We start from the raw sequence: 16,412 nt of genomic DNA on the forward strand, positions 1-16,412 counted from the left end.
ATTATGAGAAAATAAGCAGTTCCTTAGGAACACATGCAAGAGTTTGTGGATTTATGTCCAGCTTTATGGTTTAGAAAGAAAGGGGAACAGGCCTTCCCTGAGTCAGAAGTCTTTCTCAAACCATTATAGAATAACAATTATGTCTCTCCACTTCTTATTTCTATTGCTGGCTTGAAAAAGATGACTCTACAATGCTTACACTCGGAGGATATTATTCTACAAATAAGGGCCCAGCATGACATTTATGAGAAAGCCAGGGCCCTCCTGCGCAAAGCTGATTGGTGCTCAGCCAATGGGCTCTAGGATTCTGCCAATAAAGGCTCCTACTGCCCTGGGCTGGACAGATACAGGGCAGAGGGTCGTCTCTGCCTCTGGACCTTTGGGAAATGCTCATCACCTCTCTGAACAGCACGCATCTGTGGTCTGCAAAGAGAATCCAGAGCTCGAAGATGAAACATCCGCTTTCCCACTTCCCTCAAATCCTGGTCATCTACTGCTTCTGTATGCTACAGATTCCCTCCTCAGGTAAGGGGACAGAGTTCTGTGGAAGACTGAGGCAGATCTTAACCCGGCAGGGTAGTTCTCAGGGAGCTGAGCTTCCTTCCTTTACCTACCTTCACATCTATTCTCCTGTTTCGAGGAACGGCACTTGTATCTAACCGGAGTGTGGGCACGGTGAGAAGCCACAACCCTTTTATTCAGAGATACTCAGATCAAACAATTCTTGCCCCAGGAGTGCCCTGATTTTGTGGTGATGAAACTGAAGGGTACGGTCTCTATTATGAGAGTTGGGGGAAGACCCTGCTTAGCGGTCTGTTTCAGAGATACCAGAGAGGAGAACACAGGGAGGAAAACTGGGTTTAAAGTTCCCCAAACTGAAAGCTGATGGGCCGCTGAAGAGAGTGGAGAGCAACTGTGCAGACAGAGAGATTATTTCAGGGGCAGGGGGCAGGTACCTAGAAAGCTCAGGGAAAATGGATGGTGAGCGTCCCTCGGACGCTGTCCGCGGTGCTGACCGGGTGCTGCCTCTCTGGTTTCTGGGCAGTTTGTAGGGAGTAAGAAGTGGGGGGAAGGGTCTGAAGTCCTTGATCAGATCAGCATCTCCAGGGTGTTTGCCACAGAATGCAGAAAAATAGGCTATTGATGGAGAGCCATGATTGGAAACAGGGACTCTTTGGACTTTTCCATTAGAATTTTGATTTAGATGCATAGAGAACCTTGGGAAAATATAGTGTGTTTGTTTTCTCCTAAAGAGTAATTGCAGCACGCGGCCATTATGAGACATGGTATCCTCTTAACATCTCCAGAGTGCCAGGTCTCCTCTGTGGTTTCCCAGCTCCTCTTCTAAACTCTGTTCAATGACTTTGTCTAACGTTCAGCTCACGGACAGCGCTCCCCTACCTCACCCCCCAACAATCAGATGCCTGCCCTCTAGATTCCTATAAAATCTTGTTCATGGTTTGGTTTTGTAATTTTGGTTTTTAACTTAATTGTCTACATATTTATATCCACCTCCCTATTTTTCCTATTTGATTTTGTTTCCTGATGTTAGGGTCCTGTGGTCTTCATCTTTGTAACAACACAGACCTCTCAATAAGACCTCATGGGATTGGTTTGCAGTATTTTCCGTTATCAACTGATCACAATTATAAGAAATATCTTTATCCTAAGCTGCAACATCCTGACATCTGACTTCAAACCAGGCATTCTTGTTGGGATATGCAGGGGTATGCAGTATTCAATGAATATTTCTTGCTGTGACAGTTCTCAATATAATTGAAGGGATTTAACATATACATCCTAATTTCAATCTTCCTAGAGAAAACTATTTTACCTTTAAATCTACATTACTTTGTATCCTTCCAAGTTAGGTATTATTCTTCAAGGCTTGAACATTATTGTTAAAATATGCCAGAATATTGCTTTAGCTTTCTCTTGACTAAGATTGCAGAGAGTGTATGTGCATGCATGTATGTGTGTATGTATATGTGTGTGTGCATGCATGCATGTATATGTATTATATTGTTATTAGAATAATTTTCTCTTGAGCCATATAGCTCCTGTTCCACATTTTAAGATATACAAGTTCAAGCTATTATATGTATTTCTTTAATCTTGTTTTGTTGGTGCTGACCATGGATTCAACTACATAAACCCCTGAGTGTTATATCATGTGTAAATGAAAAGACGTGTTCATTTATGTCAGAAGGGAGCTAGAAGGCTCCAACTACATGCTAGTAGCAATTCTCTCCAGAACTCTGCTCCTGGAGGTGCTGACGGAACAGAGACAGGTACCTGCATGCCTTAAAAGCCCTGATTAGATACACATACTTTGTTGGTACTGCTTTCTGATATTTGATCCTCACAAATTCCTCCAAAGTAGAAACTTACTTGCCCCCTCAGTGCTTTCTCTCTCTTTCTTGGTTTGCTAACAGGTGGACTAAAAACTCCCATTTAATTAGGCACACGCAGTTTTAAAATACTGTTGTTACACATCTTGGAATTGAGTGCACTAGGTAGAGGCAGCTTGTCTTTTCCGTTCCTCTTAGCAGCACCTTCTGTTACATTCTTAAGTCCTACCTCCTCAATGGCTTCTTCTGCTCAGCTCTATGATGGAGTCTATGGAGACCTCTGCGTATTTTTTTATGGCATGGGTACAGAAGCAAATGCTCTGGCCTCTTCTGGAACTGACGTTTTGACTATCTCTTGTTCCAGGAGCTTCTCCACCTTTAGCTGATCCTCCCGACGGCTTGGATATTGTGGATCCTGAGGTATGCTATCATGCCACACTGAGATTTCCATGTATTCCCAGCTTTGAAAATATCATGTGGTTAATGTTCACTTAAAATTATTTTAAGATCAGATATTTAGCTGCAGCAGAAATTCACTGTGATTGCTGCACGGCCTCATTTACGGCATCCTGAGAGCCGAATTGAAATTTGCTGCCTTGCGTAAGGAGATAATTCAAGGTTCACAAATGGAACAATTTTAGAGTTTTAAGTATGCTGTAAGAGAATTCTATTAACTAAAGAATTTATTCTTGTGTTTGATTTATTTTCCTCATTTTGTCTTTTAGCAACTGGCACATTTTCTGAAGCAGAGGGAAACACGTTCTAACCAACCTAAGGTAAAAATAATACATATGCTAGCTCTTGTGGTTGCATTAGTATATATGTTTACATCCTAACTTTTTAGTAGATGATGCTTTAGCTGTCTACTAGAGGATGCTCTGTGTGTGTGTGTGTGTATAAAATACAGTTTTAGGAAAAAAATCAAGTTTTTCCTTTTGATACAAACTACCACAAAAATATTGGTTCTTCATGTGTATTCTTAAAATTATATTATCTATATAATAAAACTAATTCTATGTTCATGACACATATATCATAGACTGATGCATTATGGCATAACAGTTCTCCAACACAGTGGGTCTTGGTAAAGGACCACACCTAACAGTAACTATAGTAGTCACAGTTACTAGCAATTCAGTGGACATAAAGTCTGTGTTGATTAACTGAAAACTGGGGAGAGTGGACCTGGATAATTCACATTTCTCAACATAGCCTTGAGCAACACTTCCTCTCTACTCACTTCCCCAACCCTCAGCATCACACACTCCAGCCGCATCTCTCATCATAATGTTTCTCAAAAGCACCAGACCCTTCAGATCTTTAGACAGCCTCTCTCAGAGCCTACAGCTACACCCCAGGCTCTCAGACTAGGCTGTTCAACCCTGGCAGTTGTCTTGATCACTCTGTGCCTTAGTTAGCTTGTCTGTTCCACGTGCATACTTGCTGTAACAGCTCCAGTTACCCTGACCGGGTGCTTCACCCTTGATGAGCTTTCAATGGTGACCTCAGCATGGTAAATGACAGCCACTAGGCGCCTCTTGTTGCAGCTACTTCCCACTCAAAATCCAAGGGCCACCTTCTCTCTTGTGATATCTTCGTGAAGATAGCAGGCTTGCACCTTGTTTTCAATTTGCCACTGGGCATATGTTTGGGAATGATGACTATAGGCATCTCTTATTGCCTTGGTGTCTGGACCAAGCCTCAAAGAGGGATTTGGAGTTCTCCACCTCTTTGCACTACCTCCCTACCTTGCACCACAGTGACTTCCATGTTCTTCATGTGAGCACTGTGGTGTCCCCACATAAGCAGGGACAGCAGAAGTGCAGCTGTCCCACTGCCAGCCACAGCATTCAAATGGATTGTGGGGGCTTCCAGGTGCAAGGACCTAGTTAGAACGAATTTCCTTTTATGGTTTTCATTTCCCCAATACCTACCACACCCATTATTTCTGGTTACAGAGCCAGTAGTTGCTCAATTAACAAGAATTCCAATATTTTCAAATTATGAATAGAAAGGCAATGGCTCTTCTTGGCTTCCTTGTTGCCCCAACTGTCCTGTGTTTGGGACAAGTTACTAGAGGTCCTCATGTACTCCCGTTCTGTTCCCCACAGACCAGGGCTGTGTCTGCAGGAGATCTGCACCTGTGATCATGCAACTCAGGGAGTGGTTGCATTCAACAACTGATGTCACCTGCAGACACTCAGGCTCCGCTTGTCTGGTTACCTTCTGACATCAGAAGGACTTTAGACAGGAAAAGACTAATAGGTTCTGTGGATAGAGAGCTATTTATTTATACATTAACTCAGAAGAAATGCTTGAGATCACAGCAGTGATGGGTCCTGGAGCTGGAGTAATGATCCACACAAAACAGCCTGCCTTGTGATGTGTGCATTATAGTTGGGGAAAGTAGGTGAAAGGCTACATGGGTAAAACTTGACACCGAAGAAAGTATGAAATAAAATATATTCCATATAAAATGTGGAGAAGGCAGGTCAGCATCTAGAAAAGAGTTTATCCAGACTATTGACTTTTATGAAATACAAGAAAGAGTTTCCTCCCTGTGACTGAAAGAATAAAAAGAGATGAATTATAAAAGACAGCATAGTCTTGAAAGCCCATGGCAACCACAGTCTCAACTGTTTTATAATATTTGGGTAAATCCAGTCAGGCTCGTAGCATGGCTTATACTGAAAACATCATCAGACACCTGTTCCAGTGAAACTCCACATAACCTTCCTTTCAATTCTCTTCCAGGAAAACCAGGATGTATACAAAAGGGTGAGGATCTCACAGTGCCTAACACATTCTGTGTCATGTCTGGTGCAAGTGACCCTTGGTGCTAATACATACCCCTTTCTTTTTCTATTTAGTTTTTATTTCACTACTCCAGAACTCAGAAGCCAATGCATCCAGTTAACTCTGAGGTCTGTACTTTATAAACTTCCTGTAAAACCAATGCTCTTCTGTGCACCTTTCATGCCTTTGGAACTTGTGTACATTCACAGCTTCGTATAGGCAGGGAACCCCTAGATGCATGTGTTCCCCCTCCCTGCCCAGGGTAGAAGAGAATGGTCTCTTTCTCATCACAGATGAGAGTGGCGGGTGACAGACAGATCTGAACAGTTAGAGAAGGAACTGCAGAAAAGGGAAGTTACAGAAGAATGGTGTCTTGTGTTTTATAAAGAGGGGAGGGGGAGAGGGAGGAGGGATCAGGAATATGTTTGGTAGAGTGAGGTATGGTGTGGGGAAAAAGGGGTGCCTCTGCAGGCCCATGCTGAGGCATCCCTTCCCCCTAAGGTAGCAGCCATAGGATGGGTATGTGTAGAATAGAGTGTATTTAGTGCATGGGAAAGGGAGTTGAGGGAGTAGAGACAGAGAAAGGCAGAGACAGACAGACAGACAGACAGACAGACAGACAGAGATTAGAGAAGTAGAAGCTGGCCATGAACATGGAGGGGGGAGGAAGGAATGGAAAGAGAAAGAGCAGAGAGGGAAGAAGGTAAGAGAGCAAGAGAAAGAGGAGGGGGCAAGCAGCCCTTTTATACTGAGTTAGGTATCCCTAGCTGTTGCCAGGTAACTGTGGGGCAGAGCTTAGAAGGAAGGTTAACGTGTAATAGTTGTCCATTATCATGTATTTAGCCAGAAGCACAAGAGCCTGCTATGCTCCTTACTGCTTTTCCACCTTTGTGTTTTGAAAAGTGCTGTGTGGTCTGTACAGTGCTGCCTCCCACAGTAAGCCACTCCTCACCCTAACCACGGCTGTCACACGCTGGATGGGAACAACAGCAATGGTCTCTAACCTGTGCTTTCAGCACTGGGGCTCAAATCCCACTGCATGTGGAATGAGCACTCTATCATAGAGCTAAACCCCCACCCCTTTTTTGACACAAGATCTCACTGTGTAGTCCAGGTTGGCCCTCTTCCCTCTTCTGCTGCTAAAATCACAGGTGGGCACCACCATACCCAACTAACTTTATTAAAACTCTGGGTGACCCTCAGAAGCAGCTTGTGAGGGTGGATTTATGTAGGGTGGCATTTGAGAAATACCGGGAGAATCTTAAAATCTAGACTTTGGGGGAAAATCAGATGCACTATCACAATATCCCATGGGAATTCCATCGTGAGAAAGCCACTTATTTATATACTTAGGGATGCCCAAGTCTTCAGGAGGATTCTTAAAACTGTCAAATGCTCAGAAAAATATGTTTCTCCCAAGACTAGGTATGGAATTAGATAAAGAGAGGCCAGCTACCACAAAACAGAAAAGAGCCAAGGAAGGAGAGAGGCCTTAGTTGTTCCACTTTAAACCAGTGCACTCCGGGGACAGATGTTCTTGCCTGAGAATGTGCAGACAGGTGCAAGGAAGAGTGTGGGATGCACCCCAGCAGGTGTGATGCTCAGCACTCTGGCACTTCCTCCCCAGAAAAGCGCAGCACATATGAAGAGAAGGATCCAGGGCAAAGGCTGTTTCAGGGATAGGACAGAGTGCTTACGGTTTAATGCCAGTAAGCAACCGACTTATCCTAAGGGGAGATTTCTGAGTGGTGTGTTAGAATTGTAACCTGCATTGAGACCAGCAAGCTTTTTATTGAAAACATAAACATTTCGAGCTTGGGCTCCGGAATTGATTTTAGCCTGAAAATTAAACCCATTTGTAAAGAGAGATGAGTCAAAAAGGACGCGCATAGCCCTGGGCTCTCAAATATTCCGCTGCTGCCAACAACAGCTTACAGACAGCGCCTTCCTGAGACTCACAGCGCCTCTCTGTTGCAGTTTGCTCCTGTCCATCCATTGATGCGCCTGGCCGCCAAACTCGCCAGCAGAAGGATGAAAAGACTACCGCGATTGCTGCGCCCCGTAGGTGCATCTTCCCTTCTGCCGTAACACCGTGGCAATTGTGTGCTACGGCCCTGTGTGCCTCATTTCGGTTCTTTTCTTGAATCTCAGTCTCCAGTTTGTTGGGAGAGCTGTGGGCAGAAACACTGGCTGCTTAATCTGTAATCCACATTGTTGTAACCAGATGGACCAAGGAAGGACTCTGTGGCCCAGCGCCATCCCTTTCCTCTCTTTGCTTGGTTCATCTTACTCTTTGTTTTCGTTTTGCGTTACTTTTCAGTTTTGTCCCTTCATCCCGTCATGAAATCTACCTTGGTGATATCTATGTTTCCTGTGGCCTTATCTGACTATTTCCCCTTAAGTTCAGTAGCTGATCTTTCCAAACGATTATTTAAGAGATTATTAATCAAGGTTTAAAAAGTTAATAAGGAAAAAATGTCTTTTGTCTATCTTGAGCCCATGCGCAGTAACCAGCATGTCCTGTTTTGTCTAGAACCTTCCTAGCTTTAGACCTAGAAGTTGTAAGACTTCAGGAAAGTGCTCGGTTTCTAGAACACTGAGTGAGCTAGCCTGCTGCCTGCACAAAGGGTTCCAGGTCCACCCTAACTCCATTCTTAAACCAAGTTATAACCGGAAACAGGTTGAAGATGCTAAAATGGTCTGACATTGAGAATTTGCTTAAACCAGCAAAGTCGGGGTTATTTGAAGTTGTAAGCAAATTAAACATAGCTAGATCCCAAACTCCGGTTGAGTGAACAAGCTTCCCTTTCGGAACTTGCAACTGGCTCCGCTATCATCTATCCTCCCTGCTGCTTCTATGTAACTGCCTTCTGATGCCCCTAGAATGCACCAGGAAGGGACACTATCACATAGGACAGTCCCGAGGTTACAGGTGTGGTTCCTGATGAATTAATTAATACTTCATTCCTTTCCAGGATTCCAGGATGACTACTGTGGACTTCCACAAGAAGGTATGTGAACCTTGCGATAATGCTGATTTCTAGAATGCTCTAGAAAGAAGCGCAGGGAAGTGTGTGGAACCTGCAGCTCTTCTAGTCCCATTTGGATAGAACAGATCTTCCCAGAGGACCCTGCATATCTTCTCTAAGTATTGAATGGGTATTTCCTGGGCTTATCCTGAGGTACAAAGAGGTCACTGAAAAATGGCTAATGCCTTGCATGGTTAGTACTCCTCTCCTGGATGAGTCAGTCACTTGAGCCATCTGTTATGAGGGAATTGCTCTCTGGTTCAGGGCCTCACAAGTCATTGTACAAGCTTAGAGAGAGGAAAAATACTTATGCCAGTGCCAACCCCAACACCAGTGACTCTCAGACTTGAGCATGCATTAGAATACAGTTAGAATTGGGATAGCTGGGTTCCACCCTGAGATTTAGTAACTCTGAGGCAGATTCTGAGAATTTTCATTAATAACAAGTTTTCTGGATATCTTTCTACTGCATCCTTTTTGAAACCTTCTCGTGGAAATTTTGAAGAAGCTTTGACTTAGAATGTAACTATGTAATCGTTTTTTGTTTTTGTGTTGCAGGATCCTACAACCAGCTTGGGGCGGCCATTTTTCCTTTTCAGGGTATAACAGATTTCTTTGTTTCTGTTTCTAATTGTACTCACTTATCCCAAGTGCAAGGACCAGATAGGCATTGTCCTCCTCCACTGAGGGTGTGGCTTAGTCAACATTTCTTACAAATTTGCATGGGAAACAGAGACACAAGACATAGGCTGAGCATATCCTTATCCTAGGAGCTTGAAGGGCTAAGGGGAGGGACTTCTGTTGATGGACAGATATTAGGTAAATCTGATCCCACAATCCCAAGCATTGCATGACCCATGCATGACCTCAAACTATACTGCACAAGGAGTTCAGGTGGCATCTTTCTTCCCAAGTGACAGAGAGGTCCTTGCCAAAAACATGGCGCTTTCAATGGCTCTATTCATTAACTGCACACAAGGTCTTAGCTTTTCAATGTTTGCATCCAAAATGTGAGAGTATCTAACTAAATCCATGACCACCCCAATCTGTATGCTGTGGATCCCTAGTGTTAGTATCTTGCATAAATAAATAAATAAAAACAAGATTAAAAGACATAGCTCTCAGCCTTCCTGACAATCCACAGCATACTTGACTCATCGACGGCTCTGGGAAATGCCATTGAAAATACCACCTATCCCCTTTTGTTTTCCTAACTTCTTTGACCATGGGAATCCTTATTGCCTCTCCCCAGTTTCTACCTTTTTCATTTTCCTGATTGGTTACCATGTTGTTTTCTGGAAAGAACTCTAAGAAACAATCAGTCACTGATCAGTCTCCACCTGAGAAGTCTGGAGAACAGGTCCTCTCACCATGAGCTGAGTCTAAAGGGGAAGATGAGGTAGGGAATGGGTGTAAGGTCCCCAGGAGCAGTGCGGACCATGGTTATTGCCCCAGAGGATGTAGGAGAACTTGCCATGTAAATCTCCTAGGACGTGAAAGCTCAGTTAAACAGTAAGGTCTTTGTGTTTAGTGGGGAGAAAGTCCAAGCAGTGTGTCTCAATTTTTTTAAGACTCACGTTTTGTTTTTCAGCCTAGGAATGGAAGATACACTGACAACAAATTCCAGTAGACAGCAAGGTCTGCTCCTTTGCATCTTTATTATTCTATGCAAATAGTCTATGCCTGACCTGGAGGTGTTGAGGCAGATGCGGATGCTATTGTTCAAAGAAAGGATGCACCTCCTCTATAGCACTATAGAACCTCAACCCAATCAGGCAGAAGCAGGCAGCTCCAGAAGTGTTACAAGCCTTTGCTTGCATACCAGTCCAGGAGGGCAAGGGAAGCAGAAGCAGCAAGCAGGGTTTAGCTGTGAGTGTGATAAAAGAACTTCCAGGAGTCAGCTTCAGAGAGATAGCTCATCTTATCATTCCATGGGGTCATGAATTTATATACCAGGGGAAAAGTATATAAGGGTTCTTGGGATTATAGGTGGGGCGGGCACCTAATTATCATATGGGTGGGAAGGGCTGATTGGTCATATCATAGCATCTAATTATCATATGGGTGGGAAGGGCTGATTGGTCATATCACAGCACCTAATTATCATATGGTGGGAATGGGCTCAGCCAGACTTAGGTGCTAAAGCCAGCAGCACTTGCAGGAAGCTCTGTGAGGGGTCATCCTCTAGCTAAGGTCAGGCAGCTGTACTTAGAGACACTCTCCAGATAAGGTCAGTGAAGATGGGGAAACCCTGCTGAGAAAAGGCATCCTCCATTTTGTACCCAGATGTGGTATACTGTGACCTTAATAACAGAGTAGCAGAGCTCTGGGCTGGCGAGATGGCTCAGCGGGTAAGTGCTCTTCCAAAGGCTGCGAGTTCAAATCCCAGCAACCACATGGTGGCTCACAACCACCCGTAATGATATCTGACTCCCTCTTCTGGTGTGTCTGAAGTCAGCTACAGTGTACTTATGTATAATAATAAATAAATCCTTAAAAAAAAAAAAAGAGTAGCAGAGCTCTCCAACACTGGCTTTCAGAAATATTTTGTTTCTAGATAGAGTCATGATAGAAGTGAAGATAGAGCCTCATGTAGTCCGAGTTAGCTTTCCATACACCCCCACCCCCACCATTTGACTCCTACTGTGAAGAAAACAGTACCCTGGTATATTGAGGTGGTACCCTCAAGGCGGCCTTTAGACAAGGAAGTCCATGCCTAGAAGTGACTCTTGCTCACTGTCTCTCCTGGGGATCTAGTCCCAGGAAGGTATGAACATCATCTACTGCCAGCATCAGAGCCCTAGCAGTCCAAGGAGCCTGAGGAAGCTGCCATCATCCTGGCAGATGGAATTATCCAGCAAAGATGGGAGTAAGGGTTCTCAGAGGCCAAAAAGACTTAGACAAATGCAATAACCTAGTTAGACACCAAACATAAATATTGGAAGCAGCAACTTCAGGGAAAACGATTCAGGAATTTGTGGCATGTCCCATCAATGTGTGACTGTAGGGTATGTCCACAATAGCTTGCATCTGGCCCTCATCCTGACCATGGGGAAGGCTGTACTTAAACTGAACACATCTTTTGTTTTGCAGAATCCCATGTCACAAGACAGCGTGCGTCTTTGGAGGAAATGCCAAGTTACTTTATATATATATTTAACCATATTTCTGTTTTCTCATGCTCTCCAAAGTACTTAGTTGTATAAAAAAATAAAGCAGTGTTAATGTAATAATCTTTATTTTTGTTGGAAGACTGTGGGAATGGTATATTCCATGAACAGGTTTCTAAGAATTTACTAATTTGGGCATGGAACAATCTTGTTGATGACTGAACACATAGGTTAAGGATAAGCTAAGATCCTGATAGCAGACCCTAACTCTGTTTGCTTTCTAGTTGGGTGGATGTGACATATCAATTTCTATGTCTGTAGTAAATACCTCGTATATATTAATTAAAAGCATGGAAGATTTGTTTGGGGTCATGGCTTCTTTCCTTGTGGTCTTCCTGGCATGTGGCTTTGGCTCTGTGGCCTCAGAGCACACCATGGTGAAAACATGTAAAGGAAAGGGTTCTTTACCTACCTTGTGGCAGCTGGGGATCAACAAGAGGGAGGAGATGGGGTCCCAATAACTCTTTAGAGGGCAGGGTTCCAATGACCTAAGGTCTGCCCCCTAGTCTTCACTTCTTAAGGTTCCACTATTGTAGTACCACAGACTGGTAACCAAACTTTAAGCAGGAATCTTTGGATAAGGGACACTCCAGAGCTAAATTAGAACAACTGCTTCTGTTTCCCACTTGGTGAAACAGGGTTTGTCAAGGTAACTTCTTCTCAAGATTCATTTTGTGAGAACTTAAGAGATGATGCACACAAGGGCTTGGACTCACGTGGTTATCCATGTGTTGGCTCTAACTTTACTCGAAAGACTCTTCATTCTACAGGACATACAAGGAACTTGCTCCATACTATATACACAATGCATCTGGCCCACTCACAGTCACTTCCCTATTGTTAACATCAAGAAGTTAAGGAACAACAACTCCAGATTGCTGGGGAACCATGGGACCTAGCCTTTACTTCTCAGGCTCCTTCTATGTGGACACTCTATAGACCAAGCACAGGAGAAGGTGGTGCAAGAGATGTGTCTGCAGCATGAAGAGCCGCTGTGGCACTGACCCCCATCTTTTAGTCTCTCCTGCTTCTCTTCAAGTATTAAAATCTTCCTTTGAAACATCTTAAGGTTATGACCTTATTCTTAGCATTCCTAGGCCTTTGTCCTGAGTCTGAGGCCTACATTCTGAAGCCCCCAGTGGATCTCAGTTCATGAGAGGACATGAGAGATGAGCAAAACAACCTCTGCCTGGTATTGGCCAGTGCAGGTACAAAGTCATGTTTATGAGGTGCACCATCTAAGCTGAAAGCTCTCTTGCTAACCCTTCTCTGGTAACACAGAGTAGAGTGGACTTGTGTTGGGGTCTAGCCTCGACATGAGTCAGGGGTCATCTAGGACTAGGCATACCTGGTAGGCAAATAAGACAACACACAATTGAGATACAATATTGACAGGCTTTTCTTTTTTGTCTCATGAGCCCTTGAACTCGGGAGTCAGGGTGCTCACTTGGACTTGACTGAGCCCCAGTCTTTTATTGAAATTATACAAGGAAGTTGAGTTACAAAGTTCATAGGGGGGTGGATATATGCTTCTCTACTTTCCTGTGCCAACATTTTCTTGTGACATAGAGTAGTACAGATTTAGAACAGAAAAAAAAAGGGAACTATACAAGCTCAAGCATAAAAGTTTTACAGAAAGCACATTTTTTTTTTTTTTTTATATCTCCTGACCATCAGTCTCCGATGAGATCGGAGGCAGCAGTAATGCGGTAACAAAGAGAGTGTCTTCCAGACCTGTGTGAGACAGTATGGTTTCATAAAAGGGCAAACATGAGGTCATACTGCTGACCCTGCAGCCTTTGTAGTTTTTGGACTTCATCTGTCTGTCTACAAAAAACATCCTCATTTAACCTGCATGGAGAATTCCCAGGGGCCTGCCACCATCATCCCTGAACCCAAGAACTACTTGCTGACTTTCTGGGAAATATCTGTATGTTGTTCCATCCTCAGTTTTATAATAAAAATGTCCAGTTTTTATTATACAGAACTGAGACTAAGACTGTGGGAACAGCTGCAGACTTACTCATCTCGGCCCTGGCTTTAGGTTACTTTCATTTCCACCCCGAGCGAGTGACCCTAACATACATTTCTCTTGAATTCATGAACAGTTTTCACTTTAATAGTATTGGTAACATCTAGTTCTTGGATATCAAGGAGGCTCCTAGTAGGTCTTGCCAGGTCACCAAATGCTGGTTTAATCAAGGAAGGAAGAAAGAGAAGAAACACTAAATAGATAAGGAGAATGATAAATACTAAGAATGATTGCAGAAATGACATCATGAGGTGCTTGTGCCAAAGAAACAGGCCTTGGGACCCCTCAACACTCATACTGGGGCCCACAAGAGGCCATAGTCTTATGCTCTGAACAACTCCAGCAGGTTTTTCTTCCTTGTCATCAGGGGTCCAATGTATTTCAAGCTTAATCTGGGGTGTCTCCAACAGACTTTGCCTCCCACACAATCTTTTGTCCACAGCAGTCCAGCAATTATCCACCAGTGGGTGCCTGCCCCCCCAAACAGTCTTAAAACTAGACCAATCAGCAACTTCTTCTCTCTAAGGGGTGACCTTTGGCCTGATCCTTGAGGGATGATGTCATATGAAGTCACTTTAAGCACATGCCCTTTCTAATTAATTTGAGTGCTAGGCCCAAATGAAGTCTCTACATGGTTAATATCCATCTTCTTAGCAAAGATAGTCATCAACTGGAGCTCTCCACAAAATGAAAGCAAGGCTGCTTTCAGTTACTGGGTGGGCTCAAGTGAGGTCAGTGCTTTGAGCAAAGAGCTAACTGGGAATTGTGAACCTCAGAGGTCACCCCAGTGACACATCTCCATCAAAAAGGACATACCTCCTAATCCTTCTTAAACAGTTCAACCAACTGGGGATCACATACTCAAACATTTGAGCCTGTGGAGACCATTCTCACTCAAACAATCACATCAATCATTGTATTAAACCTTCATTTCTGGGTTCCAGAAATGGCAGAGCTTCATGATGAGGTCATTCTTACAATGATATCACTCAAACATGAGTGATCATCTCATGAGAATCAACTTGTCCCCTCAAGCAGCAATGACTTCTTCAAGCCAACTTGAAGATCCAGACCTGAGATAATGATCGACAGACCACACTGAGAGTGGTGCCATTTAACCAGATGCCTCTTGTTCCCTGCCCAAATTCCTCTATTTAAGCCTAGATCTCATATCAGTATCCCAAGGATCAACTTAGAGTCACTGAACTCTTTTGTCTGTGATGCTTAATTTCAGTTGTCAGCTTGGCAGGGTCTATATTCAATGGGGAGATTTGTAGTGGGTTGGCCTAATGTTGCCTGAATTCTAATGCTAATTTTGGGTTCTCAAGACTGGTTGCCCCAGAGATGAGAGAGTCTGTGTGTAGACCCGAGTGACCCTGTCCCCAAATTATTTCTGATTGATAAATAAAGATCCTAACAGTCAGTAGCTGGGCGGAAGAAACATTGGTTTCAAGGGCTTGGGGTCAAAGGAAAACAAAGAGGGGAAGAAGATGGAGAGTAGAGAGTGGAGAGAGAAGCCACCATGGGTTCTGGGGAGGAAGGAGAAGCCACCATGGGTTATGTGAACCATACAAACATGGCCATGAGGGCTGGCCAATTGGAGTTAAGATCAGCCCAAATAGAACACAGTAAATAGTTAATAACTCAGGGTTATCTAATAGGAAAGTAGATCCCAACAGCATGAAGAGTCTAAGCATGTATGTGGTCTAAGGAGGGGTAGAAACTTCATGCCTAGACTTAAATACTAACAACAGAGACTGGTCTCTGAGTATGTCTGTGTCAGACTATCTAGTGGAGAAATCCACCCAGCATGGGAGGCACCCTTGCCTAGGCAGGGCATCCTGACTGTATAAGAGTAGCACACTGAGCACTTGGATGGATATAATGTTTATTCTTATGACTGATAATATTATGTAACTGACCGACTGTCTCAAGATCTGATACCTTGACACAAGTATTTGCAGTGAAAGAATAAGACCACTGGCTCCTAAGTCAGGATGTCTAGGTTTGAATTCTGACTTGAGATCTTGCTCAAGTTACTCAATCTCTCTCTTCACTTTATCCCTAGCTTAATCTCACTTTTGGAATTCGGGGCTAGCAATAATACTGACACTCATTTAGTGCCTACTTTCTGTAATTTATTTATTTATTTACTGTTTTTTTAAAAATTAGATGTTTTCTTTATTTACAATATCTCCTTTCCCAGGTTCCCCTCCAAATAAAGGAAAGTAAATGAAAAAAAAAAAAAACTAAAACAAATCCCTGTTCCTTCCCTCTCCTCCCCCCCTGCTCACCATCCCACCCCGCCCTGCTTACTGGCCCTGGCATACACTAGGGGATAGAACCTTCACAGGGCCAAGGGCCTCTTCTCCCATTGATGACCGACTTGGCCATCCTCTGCTATACACATGCTGCTGGAGCCATGAGTCCCACCATGTGTACTCTTTGGTTCGAGTTTAGTTCCTGGGAGCTCTGAGGGTATTAGTTAGTTCATATTGTTGTTCATCTTAAGGGGATGCAAACCCTTCAGGTCCTTGGGTCCTTTCTCTAACTCCTTCATTGGGGACCCTGTACTCAGTCCAATGGATGGCTGTGAGCCTCTACTTCTGTATTAGTTGGATACTATCAGAGCCTCTCAGGAAACAGCTATATAAGGCTTCTGTCATCCAGCACTTACTGGCATCCACAATAGTGTCTAGATTTGATGACTGAATATTGGAAGGATTCCCAGGTGGAGCAGTCTCTGAATTGTCCTTCCTTTAGTCTCTGCTCCATAGTTTGTCTCTGCAACTCCTTCCATGGGTATTTTGTTCCCCCTTTTAAGAAGGAACAAAGTATCCACACTTTGATCTTCCTTCTTCTTGAGTTTCTTATGGTTTGTGGTTTATACTTTGTGTATTCCGATGTTCTTGGTTAATATCCACTTATCAGAGAATGTGTACCATCTGTGTTCCTTTGTGATTGGATTACCTCACTCAGGATGATATTCTCCAGATCTATCCATTTCCCCAAGAATTTCATAAATTCATTGTTT

At 43.5% G+C, this 16,412-nt stretch overlaps 1 protein-coding gene across 2 annotated transcripts; it reads left to right on the forward strand.

The window, feature by feature from the left end:
- Positions 1–318: 318 nt before the first annotated feature.
- Positions 319–11,646, forward strand: Nms (neuromedin S). 2 transcript variants are annotated; one of them, XM_031368824.1, is made up of 10 exons: positions 319–525; positions 2,716–2,771; positions 3,077–3,127; positions 5,106–5,129; positions 5,222–5,275; positions 7,125–7,208; positions 8,123–8,158; positions 8,735–8,776; positions 9,768–9,814; positions 11,270–11,646. In XM_031368824.1, the coding sequence occupies exons 1-9, from the start codon at positions 387–389 to the stop codon at positions 9,804–9,806; spliced, it is 525 nt and encodes a 174-aa protein (XP_031224684.1). In that variant the 5' UTR covers positions 319–386; the 3' UTR covers positions 9,807–9,814; positions 11,270–11,646. The 2 variants fall into 2 exon arrangements, with proteins under 2 accessions (XP_031224684.1, XP_031224685.1); XM_031368825.1 differs by lacking the exon at positions 5,106–5,129.
- Positions 11,647–16,412: the final 4,766 nt, after the last annotated feature.

Source organism: Mastomys coucha, unplaced genomic scaffold (genome assembly GCF_008632895.1).
Source record: "Mastomys coucha isolate ucsf_1 unplaced genomic scaffold, UCSF_Mcou_1 pScaffold14, whole genome shotgun sequence".
NCBI lineage: Eukaryota > Metazoa > Chordata > Mammalia > Rodentia > Muridae > Mastomys > Mastomys coucha.